The following is a 23,533-nucleotide window of genomic DNA, read 5'->3' on the forward strand; positions in this document are numbered from 1 at the left end:
AAGAAAAAAATTGTAAGCCCCCCCCCCCCCCCCCCCCCCCCCCCCACTTTGTTACTTTGCCAAATTTTGTGGTTTTACAATCCAGTTTCCTGGAGAGGGTTTTTTAAAATTATTATTGTTTTTTTTTCCTCTTCCCTGTTGCTGTGTGAGTAATTTAAAAAAAAAAACAACCAAAAAAACCCACACAAAAGCAAAAACTGGAGAAACTGTCTGGAGGAAACAGCAAGATCTCCACCGTTAAGTAAACATTCCAAAAAAAGAGGAAAATCCAATCACAAAGAACTGAAAAAACCCAATGTATATAAAATAAGTTAAAAAAAAGAAAAAGAAGGAAGTTAGGGTAATGGAGCTCACATTTTTCTCTTACGGATAACCTGCAACCCATTTTTAAAAAGCGGACAACAATATTTGATTTAGTGCTCCAAACAGTAGCAGGTATAAGTGGAAAGGGGGAGAGGCATTCAAGAAATAACTGGCTAAAAGCCAGCAGCATGTTTTCCCATGATTTTGAGGTCTCAGCAGCCTGACTTGCCAGCTTCCATTCTGTCTTTTGCAATTTTACGTATCCAAAAATCTAGATTAAAGTAATCTCTCTTGCTGTCTGCCCCTGGAATTTAGAGCCATGCTATGATATACAGGGCATATGTGTACCACCGCAGTACCACTGGCCTACACAGAGAGTGCTTATGGGTGGAATTGGAAACCTGAGCTTTAATAAATAAATAAATAAAGGAAGGAAGGAAAGAGGTATTGTATACATTGAGAGGCCCTTAATTTGGTTTCCTTACTGTGTGCAGCAAATGCTGTCATTTGCAGGGTTGCTAAGCATAAGTCAATGATTTTCAGTATTCAGGCCAATAAGCTCTAAGTGCCTTGGCAATATAAATTTAGCCATGTAAATGCTGAAAAAGCCAGTTACTACAGTTTGGGGTTTTGTCTTCTTCCCTGCCCCCCGCTTTACTCTCAACTCAGTTCAAACTGTACAGTCAAGGATCCCAAGGGGACTGAAAAAAGGGAAAACACGTTTTCCAGAGAAAACCCGTCCTCAGCACTGTGTGGGACTTGGGTGGCTTTTTGAAAAAATTGCGTGCTGTTATATCACAACATGTCTTTGTCGTTACTTTCCTGTTCTTTCCCTTGAGATACCTCTTAGAAATGTGCGGATCCTTATTGTTTTGATCCATGCAGATACATTCAGAACTAACCAGCACTGAAAACACTTTGTTTCTATTTGGACAAATTATTTTTTTACCCCAAATGTTAATAGACAAGGGCAGTATGTAATGCGAAGGCTGCTTATTTACACTGGTTTTGTTAATGATGTAGACCTGCTGAAACACCCCTGCTTTATTTATTTATTCCAGCCAGACTCCCTGTGAGCTGAGATTGGTGGTGTGAAATCACTCAGACCAGTGCTTATGGTTTACTGTAAGCATGCTAATTATATAGTATTCATAATTAACAGAAACTACAGTTTCAATTGACTATTAGTTTTTCCTTTTATGCTTTTATTTACATTAAAATTGCATATAAAATAAGGTGCAGTTATTCTGAAGATTAAGAAATCTGTGCTGCCCTGGGCAAACCTCGGTGCACCTACTTATATTTCAGCTATTAAAGCAAAAGGATATGTTTATTGCTTATATTTCCTTGAAGTCAGTGCACTAGCACCTGAAATTAACAGAGCTTTTAGGTGAATGGACGCTCTCATCTTGTTACAGAAAGCAAGACGATAACATTTCTTCTTCTGTTTTTGTCTTTTAGAAATCCATATGTGTTCAGGGGCAGATTAAAAAGGGCTTTACTTTTATGTTGTTATTGCCCCTGGAATTGTAAGATTTGTCAAAACTAGTTTCATGTTGTTTAAATGCCAAAATTAAAATTTCTAATTAATGTGATTATTAGATGAGAGATAATGCTCCCAGAAGAGCACTGAATGAAAAGGGCTACAGTACAGAAAAGGAGGAGGGAAGGAAAGAGGTGGAATATGATCACCAAGAGCAATATGTAATTGCAAGGGTGGAGCATGTCCAAGACTGGTTTGTGATTGGATTTAGATTAAGAAGAAGAGCTTGTGTATTTAGTCTGAAGACGAATATTATAGAGGCACCACAGTAAAGGTATAATCAGGTTAAAGGACTTTGTGCTCTTGCCAACTGAGTGGAACTGAAATTGCATTTCCAGTAAGTATACCCTTGTCTTTCGGCCCTTTCACAATAATACTGCATTTCTTTTGTCATGTGCCTTACCAATTCTTGGAGTAATTCGGTGGTTATGGCGTGTGTTTTGAATATTGGTGAAATTCCTTTCATATCCCTTTCTTGCCTCTGTTGCCCATTTGCAATTAGTAGTGGTTAAGGACTTAGATTTATCGTGAATCACTTGTTTTAGGGGTCTTCATGAAAGAAAATTGCTGTCTCTTGCAGAGTTCAATCATAACGTTAAAACAGTAATAGTCAGCTGGGAGTGTTTTACCTGCCAGTGCCATACTAGGCATATACAGCACAGCCAGTATCTGTTCTGTGAGGTATTCTTCAGAGGTATATGAAATACAGGCAATGTCTTTAGGAACAGTTTACGGTGGGGGGAATATATCTAATACCCATGTAAGCAGTTTCCCATGTCTGTTTGGATGTTTTTTCAAGGTTAAATTTTTTTAATGGTGAAATCTAAGGCTGTTTGGCATGTTTTTCCTTCCTTGAAGTGGATCTTTTGGCTTCTCTGGAATTTAGATGAAGATAATTGGCAAAATGAAGCAGATACGCTGATTCATAGCTAAGCTGATTGTGGGCAGGAGTTCACCCTCTTAACAGTCTACGGTGAAATAACTATAAAGGAAAGGAGGAGATTTCAGTGTAGGGTGTCTGCTTTGCTTGGGCCACTATAATGTACGCACTATGGTTGTGAGGCCCTCAGTCTCCAGAGGTGCTGAGTGGGTTCGGTTCCCAGCTCTCAAGGACTCGTGGGTATGTATACGTCCAAAAGTCAGTGCTGCACAGCTTCCCAGACTGAAGTCAGTGGTGCACAGAAACTGCTTTAAAACCCAACATATTGTTGTAGCTAAGATGTCTGTGTTTAAAAATAAGGGGTTAGTAAGAAGTGTTAAATTTCCAAGAGTATGTTGTTTATTTCAGTATATTTTCAGACTGGGCTGGCTAAAGTTGTATACAAATTAATGAGTTTATTAGATTCTGCAGAGAATAAGCAGCATATAACAGAAATTGCTGTATGAGCCTGTATAATATAATGTAGAATCCTCATGTTTTGAGCTAGTTTGAAAAAAACAATAACCGTACTGTTGCTGCGAAATTCTACGGTATGACTTTGCTATTCATTTATTAAACCCTGTAATATCCTTTTAAAAGGGACATTTAAGAGGGCCCAATGCTGTAAACTTGTGAGTATGTGTAGGCTGCTGTTCCTTTCAGTGGAAGTAATCATGCACGCAAAGTTAATTACACTTAAGTGTTCGCACCATTGTGCCCATAAACTGTGGTTGTCTTGGGGTTTTGTTGGGGTAGGTGATGATGTGTCCAGGATTTTGAGAGACATATTCAAGGGATTGCTTTTAAGCATGGGCAAGAAAACCACACAGCAAACTAAATCTCTATTGCCTAGTTTGAAAGAAAAGAAAAAAGAACTATTGTTTTCTTTTACGTTATTTAAGATGGAGCTATGAAGGGTTAATTTTGCCAGTGGAAAATATTTTCTCCTTAAAGTAGCCATAGCCATTCACTGTTTGTTACCATAGCTACCATACCTAATTTCAAAGCATTGCAAATGTCATTAGACTCATCCTAGATTAATGAATTGTTAAGTTCTCATTTCTAAAAAGTAGGAGTTTGGTGATAAGACACTTGTTTTAAATCAGGAAACTGCCTTGGACATTTTATCTGGAAAAATAATAGTGAAAGTAATCTTTTTTAAATCTCTTATAGGCTGAGAACTTTAATGCCAAGTTTCTTGCTGGAGGGAATTTTTATAGTTAAGTTATAAACACCTGAGAATTGCAGTTCATAATGGAAACTTCAGGTCTGTTTTAGCCACAGCAGCATACACAAATCTGAAATGAAATTTCTAGAGATTGATTTCACTAGACGGAAAGAGCTGATGGAGTGGGCACTTGCCTTTGCTTCTTAAAAGCAAGATCCATACTAAGCACATATTTTGATTGTACCGTGGAATGGGTTGCATTTCAGTGTTGAAAAGCATTCATTACTTACCTTAAATTAGGTTTAAATGATGTTACCAAGCAATTTCTTAAATTAGTTGTGGGATTGCACTGTTAAAAGTTTTCATGTAAATAACTTGGTTCTGTCACTGTGCACAGCACTGTAGGTTCTCACTAAAGCTGAGCTGCAGTCAGCTATTTCCATTAGTAGATAAGATTATGGATTACTGTTGAAGCACTGAACTTAGTGGTTATCCAGCCATTCGTATATAAATAATACTCCACTGCTGCACAATCAGCCCACTGCTCCCTGGCATTATCTGCTTGATTATTTTCGCATTTGTATGTAACTTCAGTGATTAAATGCTGGTCTTGTTCTCCTTAATGCGAGTAAATATTCCCTTGAAGTTAGTGGGAGCTCTCCTTCCATAGGGAGTATGGAATGAGGCCATAGGTTAGCAAATTTTTCACATATCCTTCCTGGAGATTAATATTTTCTCCTCTCCCTCCTTTCCTGAAGAGGGATAAGTTAAAGTAGCATGCAGCCTTCAAAACAAACAAGTAAGTAAATGCTGTTTTGTAGAGGACAGGCTCCACTGCTATTGATTGCAGATTTGCTTGATGCCTGCTTACCAGAAGTCCTGCTGTGGCCCACAGTGGTTCCTCCAGGACCACCTAAAAGGTCTGAGTTAAGCAGGACATGAAATGGCTGGAGTGGAACCCAAAAGTGCATGGGTCAGGAGTGGCATATGCGGCGTGCTCTGCTTTACACATGTTAGATCCTTTTGCTAAAGGGAAAATAGTATGGGAATCAACAACAGTAAATGGAATAATTCCTCTGCACGTTTATAGAGTGAACATAAAAAACAACTTCAGAGTGGGGCTTTTGGGTTAGAATTTATTTTTATTTTTCTGCAACAACTGCTTTACTTTCTGCTTCCTCAGTCATTTGTAAAGCACTGGAAATTTTCAAATACCTTTAAAAATGAAGGTTGTAGTAAATGATTGATGGAAAAGATCATAGAAAATCTCTGCTTGAAAATGGAGAACCTAGAACTCTCTTCCATTTCAGCAAGAATACTTGTCTGTGTGCCTGCTTCTGGAAATGAAGTTGCAAGTACCTGCATTTTATATAAATACGTTAAATGATTCCGGGTACTCTGGAATGTGACGCATAAACCCAATGGAGACGGGCTGTGAAATTAAGGTCTTCTAAGCAACTCATTGAATCTTCCTTACAGAAAGATTAAAAAAAAAACAAAACGAAAACCCACCACCACCACCAAAATTTTTAAAAAATTACGGGAGTTATTATTAAGAAAGAGGGGTTTGGAGAAAAACTTCTCAGTGAGTTGTTGTGTGACCATATCTTTGTATGCTTATGTGCATATACCATTATTACAAATCAGCATAATAAATTACATTTATCCCTATTTTATAAGGAAATTAATATACTTAAAGCCTCTAGTTATATCCCAACCATGAGAGTGAATTTGTAAGGGAGTTTGTGCCTTAAAAGTCATGCATTTTGTTCATACCCCTTCATCAATGTAGTAGTTTCTTAATATGTCTAAAATATTTTTTCTCTGTTTCTGTCACTTGCATTGTTATAAAACCAGCACACATTTCTATAATCACGAGAAAGTACTAATTTTTGTTTTTTCAGGAGAGCTCTTCAGAAGCTCATGCTTTGATGTAATTCTGTGAAACTGAATAGAGTTGTTCCCACATGAAGCTGTAGCTATGAGTCAAGAAACAAATCCATTAGCTGGATCTAAAAGTAATTATTAATGTTGTGTCTATATGTGGAAGTACTGGTCAGTACATGTGATAAAATAACTCCTGCTCCCTTTTAATAATTCACATATCTTCCTTGGCATTACAGAAAGTCTCATCTGAGAAACATGAGCAGAATGTAGCACTTTTGTCACATTTCATTTGGTAATTACTTCTGAAAACATCAGTATTTCAACTAACTTTTAGGGTTTGGTTTGCTATTTTGTTCTGGTTTTTTTTTTAAGAAGTCCTGCTCCTTCACACACTAATGGTGTGCAAATCCTGTCTCAAGCCACTCAATTTCTTGCACTCCTTCAAGCTTAAAATCCGTAAGTCAAATTGCAGTTTGGAAAAGTTCATGTCCAGTAAGTTTCAGCTTGGATTTATTTTTATGGTTAGTTTTAATGCTCCTATATAGGATTTTGAAAGAGAAAACGTGGCAGCTAGATCCTTGCTAATAACTATAGCGTCTTTTTAAATAGCACTGAGCATAATAAGGGTGTCATGCAACACTCATCCACTTGTCCTCAGATCTTTTAAAGGCTTGGGGTTTTTTTCCCCAATGGTAATTGTCTTCCGCAACAGTTTTAAATAAAATCTCATCCATATTTTTTAAATAAGGAATAAAAAGTAACGGGATACGCTTGTTCTGTACCATGCCACACTCATCGCCATAGGATCTGAGTAGCGTCCACAAGTGCATTAAGCAATGAACTAACATCTGTCATGTGTTGTTTATTGTCTCATCCTCTCCCCCCGGAGAGAGCTGTGTTCAGCGGAGTGTTTTGTTTCAGAAAGGGTTTCTTGGGAGGGAGAAAGAGTTGCGCTTTTTTTTTTTTTTCACCCCCTTAAGCACATACCGCTATGTATTTGTACTAGAGGAGGCAAAACTGAGAAACTCGCCATGCATCTGGCGTGGAAGATGTTGGCGCTTGTGACCAGTCCTTAGTTCACAGTGCAAGTTTTCGATCAGCCCATTAAAAAGTTCAGGCTCCCTTTCAAGAAGTCTGTGTGCTCTGAGTAGAGAACTTTGGGACAGAAGAAGAGCCCGGCTGTCGCCTGTGATCCTCGGTTAGCAGTCGGAGGTGGCCTTTCTCAGCGTCACCAGCGCAGGCTGCAGTGGCTGGGTGAGAGGTGGTTCTGGTGGGAACCACTGCAAAAACTAGACCAACGTAACAGGCGTGTGGTAACCTGTGTTGGTAGAGTTGCAGTGCAGTGTTCAGTACTAGTTACCATCTGAAGTGCCAAAGGCTTCATTTTGAGACGCTGAGGTAATGGGGCTGAGAAGTGACAGCGGCTGTGGAACTGGATCACTTTCAGCCACAATGAAGGAGTTCTCCCAGGCAACTGGAGATTTTTAATCGTGGCCGTTGTGACATCTTAGTTAAAAAAAGAATCCAAGAAGCTGATGGTGGTGGATTGGTATCTCTGCATCTGTGACTCTACATACTGCTCTTCTAAGTTCCCAACATCACCTACATAGTCTTAGGTTTAGATCTCATCTGTTACAGTTACATCTATTTTAAGGTCATCTGTGATTAAGGCTTGGGTATTGCTGAAACTTGAGTCCACTCAGTCTGGTTGGTTGCATTCTTAACAAATGAAAAAAAAAAAACCCAAACAACAAAAAAACCCTAACAAAGGGTCAAATGGATGTGGTGTGTTGGAAAAACTGTTGTGAGTATGCACAGGCTGTGTTAGACACACAGTGCATCAGAGCCAGATTCAGGTCAGAAGAAAATATTGCTAGCTGAGGTCTGGAAATGCAGTTGATCCACAAATGTTAAAAGACAACTAACATAATTATACACGAAATCACTCATCACCTGTTGTTCTGAAATCAAAAAGGGTAGAAAAGAGAGTTGATTCTTGCAGATTCCAGGAGTAAAGGGTCAAGTGATGGAAGTGCAGTTTCCCATCTGTGCTTTAGTCCTTTCCTCCAGCAAGGCTTGTGACATTAGATGAACCTCAGCCAGCCCTCCCTGGTGAAGTGGTGGTGTACCCTGCAGCCATGAGGTAAGTGGAATTGATATGACTTTCTTCAGCAGCAGCAAGGCCAATGAAAGGTTAGAGGAGAAAGAAAGAAAGTTCTTGTCTCTCTCCTTCTTCAGGTTCTTTCTCTGAATGATGCGGGCTGGTTGGGGCAGATATAGTACCTTTGTGCTTGACTTATCAGAAAGGAACATGTTCTGGTGAAAAAGTACTGATCTCCCCAAGATCTGACCACACTGTAAGATTGTTGGGAAACTCTTAGTGACCCTTAAACATCACAGTCCTAGATGAACTCTGGGCATTGACTGGGTCCTGCATTGGTAGGCATAAGTAGAACAAATTTATGTTCCAGAAATTTCCATGTATGTGCCAATTTCTCAAGGAAAAAGAAGATACCTCTTCAAGCTAGCCCTTGCTCAGTTCTGTTGCAAGGATTTTGGACTGAAGAGGTAGTTTAACTGCCCAGGGTAGCTTCTAGAGATGGGATTTGGCACTTTCAGTGCAGGGTAATGAGGTTACTTAGCCAGTAATTTGCAACTTAGCAAAGCTTAGAAAAATTACTTAATTTTCTTTGGCTCTCAGGGTTTTGTTCCTCTTCTAGTACATACAGTCAGAAAAATAAAGGAAATCTGTCTGAGGGTGCTCTCACTGATCGTTGTGGCTAGCGTATAGTGATAATGATTCTTCAACTCTTCATTTCACAGTTGGTAGACTGGCCACTGAAACACTGGTTTTCAGTGTCTGCTATAGTCTGCAACCTTCTTTTAATGTCTCAGAGGACACTCACTGGTCTGTTTTCAGAAGGTGTAGATGATGGGCATTCAAGGTGAGGTGATTTACACTGCCATTGGTCTCAGCATCAGTGCATAGTTTGGAGCAGCTGAGACCTGGGTTGTTTTGGGTAGACAAGAGGCAAACACTTCCACTTTGGCATCTGCTACAATGTGGGTATGAAATCTTTCCAACAATTGCTAACTAAGACTTGTTGGCCTTCCATATGAATCCTTTAATTTGTAGTAGTCTAAGAGTCTGGAAAATAAAACCAGACTTCTCCTTGGCTATGTTTTTTATAAGTAGATGAACAGTTTGCTGATCCTGAAATGCCTCTGTTGGGTCTGCTGTCAGATGAGAAGGTGGTCTTAGTGCCAGATGCTTTCACATGGTGGCTGGAGAGCACTAACCGCGGGGCTGACGTTCTGATCGCCTCTCCAGTGGGGACTTCTGAGATCGAGTGAAGGGGTGACTGAAGATCTTGCTGTTGCTAGCTTCAACTTCAGTTAGTGTCAGAGCAATGGTCTCTGTTCCTAGTGTGTCTAAGTAGTGGTCCTGTGGAGTATGATTTCAGATGTGGAATCTGGCTTCTCGTGTCCACTTTTTTCTTGCTGTGGCCATTTCATCTGAAACCAGGAGCAGCACATGCTAGAAGCACAGTAGTAAGTAGCAGAGATTATAATCTGCATAGAATAGACAATGTATAGCCTTTTATGCTTAGAAGGGAATTACTATGCTCGAGGGTAAAGTTATGGTGAAACATTTCTTTGAGAAAACTAGGGCTGAGAGAAAGCACTGTATAACCTGACTGAACCTGTAGGGGAAGCCACCTGGTTTTCATTTTGCTGGCTCAGCAGTATGTTAGATCATAAAGGTCTAATAATTTTTGACATTTCAGTGCATTTGTATTAGATTGCAGATGCTGAATTTCTTGGTAAGTGCATCTTCTCACCATTAAGTAAATTATGGGAAAATATTTTGTACTGTAGCTTAAGAAAAAAATCTTCTGTTTACGGACTGGTAGCAATGGCTGGCCTTTTAAAAACACTACTGGTAATGCATAACCACAATATCAGACACAGAATGTGAAACAGCTTTAAACTTTCGTTTATGTTGCTGATTCCCGCATTGAAAGTCAGCTTAAAATATTGATAAAATTAAATCCTTGCATTCTTATCTCACGGTATTGTAACATACATACCCACAGTTTCTCTGTGTGCTTTTGCTTTCATGCTACCCTACAAATATTTTTCAGTGTTAAGAAAATCAAATGCTAAGTTTGATATATAAGTACCAAACGGTTTGGTGCAAGTAATATGATGTGATTTGTACAGTGTCAAAATCGCATTTAAATGCAACCGGACAAAAACCTGTGTGAATATGATGAAGTTTAAGCACATAAGTAGTCCCAAAAGCCTTCCCAAATTGGATGCCTGTAACATTTAGGGAAGTACAGTGTTGGTTATGCAAACATTACTCGACAAATCAGTGTTAATTTAGGACAGGTTTTGAGGAGGGCATTTCAAAGCAGCAGCCACGTTTTGTACAGTGCTTGCCCATCAGCAACTCCTCTTTCAAAAATGCTGAATATATGGCTCAGCTAGAAAAAGTTTCTCAAGTTTTGTTGCTTCGTGGATGCATTAGTGTTGTACATGTCAGGTTAACTTATATTTAAAATCAAACACATGCACAAAACCTTTTTGAACCCTCCAGAAGCCCACCTTAGATTGTAGCTGTGTCATAACATTCGTTGCTTATCGACAGTTGCGCTTTGATTACTGCTATTTCTGTCCTTGCATTTGAAAAGGACTGTTAGAAGTCAATGGAGATCAGGTCATTTGACTTGTGTGCATACTCAACTTTGTGTGGTTCTTTGGGATTTGTGTCCTTCGTCCAGCAATGTTTTCATATGTGTGCCCAGAATAAATCAAACCTTTAGGAGTAGGCAGTGGCCTTAAAATGATTTCTGACATAGATGATCTGCTCCCCAAAATAAGAGATCCTTAATTTTGGTGTTATAAAGAGTAAAGTAACTGGGAACTGAAGACAAGTGCAGTTGTTTATTAAATAAATTGTTCTCAGTGTCTTTTTTATGTCCAACTAGTATTAAGCAAGTGATACCAGACGTAAATGTCCCAGAAACAGCATTTTGCAGTGTAACACAAATCAAATGCTGATGAACTTCTTGTGATCATTACTTCTTGAACTAAGACTTTTTGAAGCGAAGTTCATAGGAATTTCTTTTCCATGACAAAAACCCATTACAATTCCTGTTTTTTTCTTTTGAAAATAGATGCTGAAAAATGCATTGCCAAGCATAGAAAGAACTGTCTGAGCAGAGACTGAGAAAAATTGCACACAATGGGCAAGACATTTCATAGAAGTGTGGTTCATAAGTAGAGAATGTGTTACAGAGAGAGATCTTTATTTTGCTTTTAAATATAGTGAGGTCTAGTTATCTTTTATAAACGTTCGAAGGGGAGCTGATTTTTCAGAAGAGGGAAGTCTCAAACAAACTGACCCAAATAAAGTTAAACAGAACAGTCTGCTTCACTACACACTTCTGAAATTTTGTCAGCCTCTGGCATAGATGGGTTTTATTTTGCAAACCAGTTCAAAGCATTTTTTTGTCAGCTGCAGATTACTTTTTTTTACTGCGTATTAATCAAACTGCAGACTAGTTCTTTCAGAGTTAGACTCTCTTCAGTAGTGTATTGCACTATGCTAGTTAACAGCTGTTAGCGTGGACATTTTTATTGAACTCGTATGTTACTTGATATGAGTACATTTTAGCCCCTGAAGTGGAGGGGGAATCCTTGTTTTCATTTAAAAGAAGTCACTGTGCAGATGAAAACAGCATCTGAAGAATATTGTTTGAAGTAAACAATGACAAAGTCTGTCTAAAAATGCTGTTGAGTAAATAGTGTTTTCTTGAATTTTCAAGCTAACAATTTTCTGGACAGTTTGAGGAAGGGGAGGATTTGTTTTACAAAGTTTTTTTTGTTTCATTTCAGCCTGCAGAAAACAGCCCTTAAGGGAAATTGTCTATTTGGAGAGTTTATAACATGAGATTTATTCAGGGATTTGTTTTGATCAGTTCAGAGTATAGGTGCAGAGATGGTCTGGCCCTGTAAATCCTGTCTCCTAGACTAGTAGCAGTGCTTTCTTATCTACAATTAATGAGGAAATTCTGTCTGAAGGGAACCATTCACTACTGAACCCTGGGGTGGGGTTTTCCCGTTCTTTCCTAAGAGAGGGGTGGGAAGGAATTCGTTTTGACTTTGGAAAATATTTGTAAAAATGTAAATGAAAAGACATTTCATGTTTTGGGGCGGGGGTAGGAGACTACCTTCTCCCAAATAAACATGGGAGAAATCTGTTGTGCCTTAGAACCTTGAAACTTGTATAATTTTCAAAAGTCAGATTGCTTTAATTCTGTTTTGGGCCTTGTTTGGGTTGTGTTTCAGCCAGCATTTTCCAGTAGAGCAGTGAGGTTTTTTCCTTCCCCCCTTGTTTTTGCTCAGTGTAAACAGTTCCTTGCTGTGGTTACACAGACAAATATAGCAGAGAACCCTTTTCTGGGAGAAGAGTCTCCCCAAGCATTTCTTAACCATTTTTGGGAAGAATCGATCTATCTGTGCACGCGAGAGAGGGAGGCAGTAGCTGTAAATTGAAGTGACATCATATATATTACTCCCATTGATCTGCTTTTAGACTAGAGCCAGGATAAAAGGAAATGGCATCAGGGAGGAAGTATGCTCGTTTAGGCACAGATCCCAGTGTGATAATGGAGTAATAATAGAAATCACGCCACTGTCAATTGGTTGCTGCATTAGTCTGAGGCAGATTTCCCCTCTGAGGAGGCTTTCAATGACTTCATTCAAGTGCAGGCAGGAGTAAATGCGATATTCAGCATACCAGCTGTACTACTTTAGTGATTTGTGTCCTGGCTTAGGGGTGCAGTCCAAGCGCTGGTGTTGTGGATGCTCAAGTAGATATATCTGTGTCACATTTCATGGCTGTAAAAGGTCAGTAGTCAATTGTTTCAGTGGCATTTTTTCTAGTATAAAGGGTAAATCTGGCATTTATTGCATTTGTTAATGTAGGAATTGATAAATACCCTCCTTTGCGTGGGTGGTCTTCTGGGATGTGAGGTGCATGACCTCTGTAGCTGCCATACCAGATCTTTGAAGACGCAAGATTTGTTTTCTTTGTCCTTTTTACAGGTTAGGGGTAGGATTCAGAAAACTCACAGTTTTGTTCCAAGATCATTTGTAGAAACCCTTTCAAACCTACTAATGGCTTGAGATATTCTTGTAACACAGGACAATGGCTGAAGTGTCTTGTGTACTGATATGAGTAAAATACAAAGTATGCTTTTTCTTAGTTCCCAGACATTTACTATACATAGAATCTCAGCCCCAGTAAGCTGCTTCAGTAATAGTCTGAGTTACATTTTCAGCTTGGTTACCTTTTCTTTAATTCTTTCATCTTACCTTTTTCAAATACAGACCTAGTTTTGAGACTCCCCATCATTTGCAGTTTCAGAGGTAACAGCCTCATTATTCAAACTTTGAAACCACCACATCAGGTAACATAGGGGAAGCAGGGGACAAATGGGTATTAAGTGGCACGACAAAGTGAACTTTTAAAAAAAGTCTGAAGAGTTGCAGGAGAGGTTTTACAGTCTTAAGGGCAAGATAATGTGCACAGTGCTGGGATACATCTTTATAGTGGGGATGATATTTAATTACATGGGACATGACAGAAAAGCTCTGGTGTGTGTGATCACAACATATTAATTTGTTTCCTCTTTGTAGTATCAGTACTCACAAATGCAGGAGGGGGAACCCTGGGAAAAGTAGTATGATTTCCATGTGGCAGGCATAGGTTGGGACAGGACCTATCTACTTTGCAATATAAGTAGATGCTGTTGCAGCAGTCATTTCTGTAACGAAACTATTTCTTAATACTCGCCATGTTTCCTGATGGAAGTGATCTACTTTAGTAATCGCATATATTTGAGCATTTTGATTGAGCATGCTCCAATACAGTTCAGAGTGTGATTTTTTATATATATACACACATATATATTATATATATAATTATTTTTTTTTAACAGGAACACTGAAATTTGGTGTTTGGGGTGTTATGGTTGTTTTCTGGATGTTTTCAACATGGAGATACACAGTGACACAAGGAAGTTTACCCTGATGTATTTTGCTGTAGCTGTGTTGTGTGGTTTTTTATGTATGTTAGATATTGAATATGCATTCACAGAATATGAGTTGTTGTAAAGGAAAATGGCGTCAAAATACTTGAAGTTTACTTTTTGTTTTCTCCAGCATTTATGTTTTCATAGCATTTAAAAGCAAGGGCCCCTTTGTATTAAGCATAAGACAAACAAACAGAAAATCAAGAGTGTGTACCCCAAACAATTCTCATGGTGTGAAAGATGAGAAGTAACAGGTGAGTGGGACAAATAAGCACACTGGTGGGGAAAACGAAAAATAATGGAGTGTGGGTTTTTTTGACTGAAAATTCGAGTGCAATTTTGTGAAGTTTATTTATAACCATTAAAAAGCTGCTTTGGAGATAGCGTTATTCATATTGCTGTGTTTGGGGAAAAGATTTCTAAACCTCTGAGGGGATTTTGGGTAGTCACTGTCACGAAACTTCGGCCGAGCTTTCTGCCTCTTTCCTTAGGATAGGTTTTTCTCTTAGGCAGAGTCTCTTATTAAAAGGAGAGCCTAAGAAATGAAAGAGAATGTTCCTCCTTTTATTTGTGTCACAAGTAAGTGGGAGAATAAAACGTAATAGCTGCGCCCACTAGTGCCACTTTGGTTACAGGTCTGTCAGTGTTTCTTCTGCTGGTGCCCCCCCCCCCCCCCCCCTGTGTTTGCTAGCTCCTACCTTGCACTTTAATTAAACCATGAGCTGGAAACTGGTATGTACAGTCTCATCCTGGGCGGCTGGAACGTGGGAAAACAACAGAAGCCATGGTCTCAGATTTTTTTTCTCTGCAGTCTTAAATCTAAACTGGTAAGAGTTTAACCTGTAATTCTGAAAACTCTTCACCCATAATGCAGCAGTAGGCAGAGGTAGATTAAGGACATGGCTGTTGCTCTGCTGCTATGCTTTTGTTGGCTTCAGTGAGATTCTGTAATGTTAGATTAAAAAATAGCTTTCTGTGGGTGAATCTGTATAGCAGTTATACTGGAGATATATTATAAAATAATAACAGCTGTTCTATACCTATGTATTCAAGCAGCTGTTCTGCAGTTTCTACAAATGAAGTATTGCTCTGCTGTCTTTGTAGTTAGCAGGGAAGGCTTTCTAAATCAGGAATTACCTTTCTGTGCGTGGTATTCTGTAGCATTTCAGATTTTATTAGTGTTCAAAATGACTTCAGTTGCCAAGCAGAGCCACTTCCCAGAAGCCTTCCCTGTTTTATTTTTTAGAGTGTCTCACCATCCCCCAGGCAGCTGCTGTTGGACTGTGCAATAAACATTCAAGTTGGCATTTTAGTCATCCTGAAATTCAAATATTCAGTATTTCTGAATGTCTGACTATTTTTAACAACTCCATTTTGTTGGCAGGCTTTGGTATCACTTAGAAAATGTTCCGCTAAGAGCCAGTAAGATGTGCAGTTTTTTTCTCTCTCCAAGAATACAACTTTAATAATAAAAAAATGGAAGGAAATAAAAGTGCAAGGAAACCAAAGCATTAAAATCCTAGAGATGTCTTTTCCTCTGTATTCTGATTTAGGTACTAATGCTATATTATGTCAGACTAAAAGGGAAGAAAATGTCATGTTGCTTAGTTGGTTGTTAAGACTTATCAGAAGATCCTTGGTACCTTCATGGACTTGCCGTCAGAGATCAGGGGTCCAGACTTGTAAACAGCCCGGGCTGTGGGCTGTGTTGTTGGAAGAGGCATTTCCTATAGGTGGCTTCATTTTGTACCTGCTTAGCACACTGACGCAGCAGAGTGGGACATGGGCAGCAAGACAGGAGCAGAGAATCGCCAAATGTGATAAAAGCTGGAAGTAGTGTTAAAGTAACAGGATATCTTTTTTCATTAATCTGTCTGGAGAACATTAGAAGTGAGCAGTGCTGGTTTATTTTTGTGTGCAAAAGCTTAAATTCACGTTCTTCCTCTATTCCTCCTTCCCCTTTTGGAGCCCCACAATGACAAATAGTGGGGAAAGCTTTGGGGCATTTAACAAACTCCTGACTGATCACCCTGAACCCTGAATTTCCAATAAATGTTTCCTGGCAGCTGGTGTAATTTGTCTCTGAGCTCTGTTTGAATTATTTATTTGTTCCTCCAATAAGCCTATTAAACAGAGCACTTAAGCACTTGCTACATCAGTTTTCTTGTGCTTTTTCTTTTTAGGCTACATTAGGTTCAACTTGAAAATGATAGGTTCTGGAGTCAGGCGACTAACTACTGAAGATACATACATGTATAGATAGATATATACTGTGTGTGCCACAACCATAACATTCATGCGTCTTTACCGTGTAATGATGGACGGCTTGTGACTCATTGCACTAAAATATGACACAAAATGTGTCATTACCACACTTGTTTGTGGGCCATGTATTTGTGTTGTGTTTCTTTGTTCACTGTAAGAATATTGTGCAATTGGTCATATAACAGATAAAAATGCCACTCTTAAAAATTATACATTTGTATGTCTGTTGATTCCTGAAATTATGCACTGTAAATTATTCTCTTTTTTTTAATTCCTTCCAAGCCCAAACAAAATAGAATTACTTAGCATATGTATTCCATAAAAATCTTACTTAATAAGCTATGATTATGTTTCAATAAGATAAGCATGGTTTATATCTGATCTAACTATAGTAATGAAAGCCACAGAAAAATTAGTCTTAATTGGGCCCCAGCACAGAGCCTTTCAGAACACAGACACGTAAACCCTGAGGTTTTTCAGAAACCGGCTAGAAGTTCTTGTTGTATTTCAAGTTGAAAGTACACAGGTTATCACAATCTTGTCCTCTTGTGGTTTGTTTCCATTTAATTGCTCAGTCAGTAGAGATCTTTATTCACACACGACATTTATTTTCCTCTTAGCTTCTCCCTGACCAGCTGGTCTTACTTCTGGAGTCTCTCTTGGAGGAGAAGATGTTGTGTCCTAGAATGCTTCAGTGCTTAGAGAAAACGTACCAGCTCCGGGAGCAAGATGCTGAGGTAATTCACTTCAAAAAATATCTCCCTAATGTATGGCATTGCATTGCTGACTAGGAGTGATAGTGTTCCGCTAGGATCCAGACTTATTCAAGTTCTTTTTTCCATATCTAAATCTGAAATTGGATGCTCTTAACTCCAGTATTGTTGCATCTTCAGATGCCTTAATTACTCAGTATTTCTGTGTGTTTTGTGTGGGTCCAGGTGTGTTTGCATACCGTGGTAGTAAGAGGTGGTGCAGCCTAGATGTCGTAACTATTGTATGTGTACCTTGGGCAGCACATTTGCTCTCGTGTTAAATTTCTTACTATGTCATGGTGGCTGTATATTAGGGCCCAGTTTATTCTAGTTGTGAGTATTGTCTCCAAATGCAATTGTGTCTGTTACGTTCTAGAATTATTTTTCCCCAGGGTCAACCCATATTGTTCCTCTTTGAGCGCTCCAAAGTCTTACTCGGGATTTCTAAAAGTTTGCTTTCCAGAGAGACTACAGTATGTTCTGGTTTTAGGCATGAGTTTAAGGCGTGTCCTGGTTTCAGCTGGGATAGAGTTAATTTTCTTTCTAGTAGTTGGTACAGTGTTATGTTTTCAATTTAGTATGAGAAGAATGTTGATAACACACTGATGTTTTTCAGTTGTTGCTATACTAAGTCAAGGATTTTTCAGCTTCTCATGCCCAGCCAGCAAGAAGGCTGGAGGGGCACATGAAGCTGGGAGGGGACACAGCCAGAACAGCTGACCCAAACTGGCCAAAGGGGTATTCCATACCATGTCATGCCCAGTAAATAAAATGGGGGGAGTTGGCCTGGCAGGGGGTTATCGCTGCTTGGGAACTGACTGGGCATTGATTTGTGAGTGGTGAGCAATTGTATTGAGCATAATTCATTTTGAATATTCCAATTCTTTTTTTTTCTTTTTTTTTTCCCCCTCTCTGTCCTATTAAACTGCCTTTATCTCAACCCATGAGTTTTACTTTTTTCCCCCAATTCTCTCCCCCATCCCACTGGATGGGGGGAAGTGAGTGAGTGGCCGCGTGGTGCTTAGTTGCTGGCTGGGGTTAAACCACGACAAGGTGGAATCAGTTCTTTACAGTTGCTTCTAGTAAGTGCCAGGGATATTAACAGTCCCTGAGGAAAACACGGTTTTATATGATACTGTAAATGTGCCTTCCCCATCACAGGCACATATGAGGCTAGCATCCCTGCTCCAAAGAGCTTAATGTCTTTGGAGACAAAATCAGTAAATCCTTATTACCACAAACAGCACTGGCTATTTTGTAGAGTCCCATGGATTTCTCAAGCTGGGAGATTTGTGACAGTGAAGACAGCAGAACTTGTGGCTGAAAGCACCCTTGCAATGAGTCTTTGCTTCAAGTACGTAGTATTCAGGAGGGGAGGTGAGAAGATGGAATCAGTCATGAAGATAAAGGATGTATAGATTTATATATAAACAAGGGTTAGTTATGAAGTAGCATATGATCAAGCTAATGTGCAATAAGGGAGCATGGTAAACGTAACATGACATTTGACTCTTGTTTAATTAAAAACTCCTGTGAAGGCTGCAGAAAGTCAGCGTGCATGACTTACCCTATTATAATTGGAACTTTATAGCAATAATTAAAATTGTAGGGGAGAGCAAAATCTCTTTTGTTGCTCTTATGCTGAAAGTGCTGGGTGGACACCTATAAACAGTTGGGAATCCAAACATTAACGTAAAGATCAATAGAACAGAGGTCTAGCTTTTTCTCAGAAAAAAACAGACAACATTTCCACTGTTGCCATTTACTGCACCTTTTTACTTTTTTGTTGAAACAGGTTTCCAAATGCCAGATTTGTTTTTAATTAGTACTTGAACCAACTTTTCTATTTATAAGTATTAGAATGTATTTTAATCACATCTGAATACCAGTGAAATGTCATGAGTTCTATAATGGGAAGAGGAATTAATGGGGAGATAGATCAAAGCAATAGCTGTGGTGTTGCTGCTCCATGCCTGTGAATTGTAAGCACCAGGCCACAAGCTTTGGTTTCTCAGATTTTCCATTTCTCTCCACATTCATGCTTGCTTTCTTCCTTGCAGTGTCATACAAAAGTACACAAGCAATCAGTCAGAATTTTTTCTTTTTTTTTTGAAAAAAAACCTACAAAATTACAGCCTTGGTGAAAGGAGCATAATCTCCATTTTATTTTACAAGGTGAAACCAAGGGCTTAGCAGATGTTGAGAAGTACAACTAAGATAACATTACCATTAGCATTTTACCAGTCATCAGACCCCAGACACCTACAGTCAGTCCTTTAAAGGGAACATTAGCTTACACACCCTCACATACCTGAGGGAAGGACTTTTCATGCCTCTTTCTCCAGTACCTGCATAGGGGATTTTTCTTGTCATGACACAGGGACAAAGAACCTTAGTCCAAGCCTATAGCTGAGCTGTTCTTGTCTAGATTTAATTTGTGACGACATTAGTCACTTACAATGATCCTGTTATGTTACTGGAGTTCAAATGTTCTCAGTAACTAAGCATCAGAAATGAATCATTAAAAATACAAGCATAAAAAATTGCATGCAGGCCAATAAAAAAAAAGAAAACTGTCAATGGCAGAGGTTTTATTCAGGTATTCTTTTTAAGAAGTTTGTCAGCTGTGTTCCATCCAACAGCAGAAAGTTAAGAAATAAGACCGGGTTTTCCTATTTTTGATAAGTGGCATTTAAATTCACATTAATCTTCCAGCAGGATTTAGCAGTGATGTGGCCAGTAGTATGTTTTTCTGTATTATAAACAAAGTTTGCTCTTGAAAACTGTACATAAAATGTTGTCTGCACACTCAAGAGTTGGAAGGCTTTCCCTGTATGTATTGTAGGTCACTAGAAGGCCTTTGTACAGCATCAGAGGGAATACAAAGGATAGCATGTATACGTGCTGCTGAGTATGCTTGCAAGGGCAAGAATGTTCCACGTTTTGTAGTACTTATGTGGAAAAAGTAAAGGATTTGGATAATCTCACCTCATCAGGTAGGCGTGTTGGGAGGAGTAAAGGGGACAGTTGCCTGGTGGATTTTACTGTTGGGATGAAACCAGTAGAGAACCACCTCCCTGTCTCTGCCTATTTTAAAGGACCTGAATGTCTGTCTGGACACTTCAGTCCTGTAGCATGCTGGCATTGAAGCACCACACCAAAGCTAGCACTGGGATGGTACTGGAGAAAAGTTGCCCAAGGTTGCTTGAGCCTGGTTGACTGGAAATGGGATACATGTGCATTGGGCTTGTTTTGTCTTTGGGTTACTTCACAGTTCACACATTGAGAAGCGTGTGCAACACAGCTCACTAACTCGTTGCACAAATGCTGCAAGAGAGCTTGTTACCGGGGATGGTGTTGTCCTACACAAGTATAGCATGGGAAGTCCCAGTTCATGTTTCTCAAAGCTTTTATATCTGTGTTTCTGAAGCATCTTTATTTGGACTTTAAAGTTCAGCACACTTGTTGTAAAACAGCGTGCACCTGGCAGTGTCTGCACTTGCCCGCGGCGACATGCAGGTCTGTCCTCAGTCAGTGAAGGTTGCCAACAGCACTACTTGGTACTCCTGACCGCTTGTTACCACGTGCATGTCCAGCCTTACCAACGTAAGGGCACACCGTACTTCAGAAAGGAGAGGAGGGGTTGCAGCAGGTTATCATCTGCCTTGTTTAGATTCCTTTGAAGCAGCCAGGAGGGGAAGAGGTCAGTAGTAGGCTCTCCCTTCTCAGACAGACACTTATTTGAATGCTTCAGCTAAAAAGAAAATCAGAGGTTAGGTAACATGTTTCTGATTCATAATGCCTAACGCATCTCTGATAGCAACCTTTGAGCCACAAGAGCCAGAAGTGAGATGCTGATGGCTTAATCACGTTTCAAACTGGTCTGCCCCCAGTCTTGGGTGCTGTAAGAGGCTTGTAGGGCATCTGCCTAACTGTAGAATTTGTGACTCGCTCCTATTTTTTTCAGTCCACTTCTGTAGCAAATCATGATTTTATTTTCCATTTGCTGTTCAAACCTTAGAACACATAAGAAGGCACACAACTACAAGTTTGTTTTCCAGAGATTAAACTCACTGCTATGAATTCTTTGAATCGAGCATATCCAATATATCTTTAAGCAATGTTTGGAGAGCAATGAAGGTTTCAAAGGTTAAAGCCATTTTTCCATCACCTCTCAGTGCCTTGAGCCCATTGTGGCTCGGACCTGGTCAGACGAGTGGGAGGCAATTGCATGGAAGAATGATTGTGTCCTCAGTTTTCTCTTCTGTTCCCACTTTTCTTGCTGTGCCACTTCCTGTTGCATAGTAAGGTGGCTTATAGACAGGCTACACCTCCATGGCGTACCACGTCCTGGGTCCGTCAGAAGCATAATAGAAGCTGGCTGCAGTCTGAATATGACAAAGTCCAGCTGGAAGTTCAGCTGACTAAGGAGAACTGAGATATGTTTTAACACAGCTACAGTTGCCATCAGGCAGTTGCAGGAAGATAACAGAATTGAAGGTGGGTCTGGGGTTGTTTCTGTTTTGTTTCTTTCTGAGGTGGCTGTTTGTATTTATACAGATATTTAATTTATTCAATATCTAGCGTCCGGCAGAATGAGGAGAGCTGGTCTGCATGGAAAGTTTCTGGTTGCTAGTATTTTTTTAAGTCTGCCTAACCTTGTTGACACCTCTTTTGATGTAACTATGCAAACTTACCTTGTTTGAGCATAGGCTGTTGAGGACTTTCACTGAACTGATTCCAATTTTTTTACAAATATCTAAAGACAACACTGGGAGCTCTGGATAACACTCAGTGAACCTGTTAACTAGAAGAACCCTGTGATTATTTCCATTATTTCTCTTCTAACATCTTCATTTGGTCAGGGAGAGGCCTGTAATGTGTGTGTACACAAGGTCACAGGGTGGCTGAGTAGCCTGCAGAATAGTAAAAAAAGCAACAGGGAAAAGATCACTAAGGCCATAGGAGAGAAGGGTAGCGTGTGTGTGTGACACTTTCAGTCCTCTTTAAGACTTGACAGTATTTCTGCAAGTGTGTTCTACTTGTTGCTGAATTATCTAAGACCTGGTGATAAAAACCAGAGAATATGGATGAAGCAGAAAGATTTATGGTGTGTTTCCCCAGACTTTTCCCCATAGAGTTAACTTTTCTTTCTTTCCTACTGCAGGCATCACTTTTTTATAAAATATCTTGCCTGCACAGCATATGGGAAGTTGCTTTGTTAGTTTTCCTTGTCTCAGCAAGTTGGCTGAAATGCTCTTCACTTACATAATGCTTTCCCTGTGTTCAGGATCATAATGTGGTGTATTTGGGGGGGAGAGGAGAGACTATAACTGCTTCTGCAGAAAATGTGAGTAAAATGAGTTAAGATCATAGTATCGTCAGTCATGTGGGTGGCATAAAGCCGTTCTCACACAACTACTTCATTGTGCATGAGGCCTGCCTATGAGACCAAGGCTATAAAGTGGTGGCATCTTATTTCACTGACAGAAATCCAGCCATGCTAATACAAACCACATAAGGTGCTTGGCGTCCTAAAAGTGGTGAGAATGGTGTTTAGGGCAAAATAACTTTGATTCATTGATCTTTCCTAGCCCATGAAAAGCTGGCAGACCTGGAAACACAAATGAATTACAATGCAATATCTGTCTTGAAGCATCCCATCTGATGGCGACTGCGTTGAGCTGAGCACATTCTCGCACTGCGTTATTCAGCTGTCCTGCCAGTTGTGGCTGGGCATTGTTGGAAGGCACCCTTATGGAACAGAGCTCTGTAGAGTATGCTGTAGAACTGGGTGGGAAAAGGGAACTGCTTGGGAAAGGTCAGTCCATGCTCGCAGGCGGACAAGGCACTCGGTGGGCTTTCCTTTCAGCACAGCCACTGGGGTAGTCCTGCCGTGGGGCAGGGGCTCAGGAGCCGTGTCCAGCTGTTGAATAAAATTAGTAATGTGTTGCAAATACCTCCACAGGCTTGCCAGTCCTTCTTGATTGGACCATGGAGCAACAGATAGGCACATTTCAGATAGTGGCGTTGCAACCGAACAGGGAGATACACGATCCTTTTCCTTAATTTACGTCATTGTTGGTATGAACCACCAATTCAATAGATGAAAAAAGGTGACAGCTTGAGCTGATGACTATTACAGGACATTACTTTCTTCAGAAGATAAGTGAACGCAATAATTTTTTGCTTCTGCAAAAGTAAAAATAGTTTCTGTACTTCTTCCATATTTAAACATACAGCTTATTATTCAATTTCAACTCAAGTCAAGATGCCTTATTTTGTGTATGAGAGTATGTTTTGCGGGACTTACAGAGCTGCTGTGAAAATTTACCACAGATGCAAAATAAGTTTCACCTACCTTTTCCTAACATTATATTCCGAGCACTGTTGTGGCACGAGAGATAGATGAGATTACACTGAAGAATTTTTTATTCACAATTTAATTGCAATTAGCAATTCAATATTTAGGAATTAGGAACTTAGAAAAAGCTCGTTAGAGCAGTCAGCCTGCATGCCAGATTTGTTTCTGGAATAAGTCAGATTTGAGGTTTGTATACCCAACCATTACTGAGGCAGAATGCTCATTAA

The 23,533-nt window shown here is 39.6% G+C and overlaps 1 protein-coding gene across 1 annotated transcript in view; it reads left to right on the forward strand.

Annotated features, from left to right (window-relative positions):
* LOC104832467 (chromosome unknown open reading frame, human C9orf3) overlaps positions 1-23,533 on the forward strand; it is a 181,277-nt gene that overhangs the window by 142,897 nt on the left and 14,847 nt on the right. Inside the window, exon 14 of the mRNA XM_010568670.1 lies at positions 16,811-16,927. Within this exon, the coding sequence (XP_010566972.1) occupies positions 16,811-16,927 (117 nt within the window). The remainder of the gene's footprint in view (positions 1-16,810; positions 16,928-23,533) is intronic.

The sequence above is a fragment of the Haliaeetus leucocephalus genome, unplaced genomic scaffold (assembly GCF_000737465.1).
Source record: "Haliaeetus leucocephalus isolate CR32 unplaced genomic scaffold, Haliaeetus_leucocephalus-4.0 Scaffold251, whole genome shotgun sequence".
NCBI lineage: Eukaryota > Metazoa > Chordata > Aves > Accipitriformes > Accipitridae > Haliaeetus > Haliaeetus leucocephalus.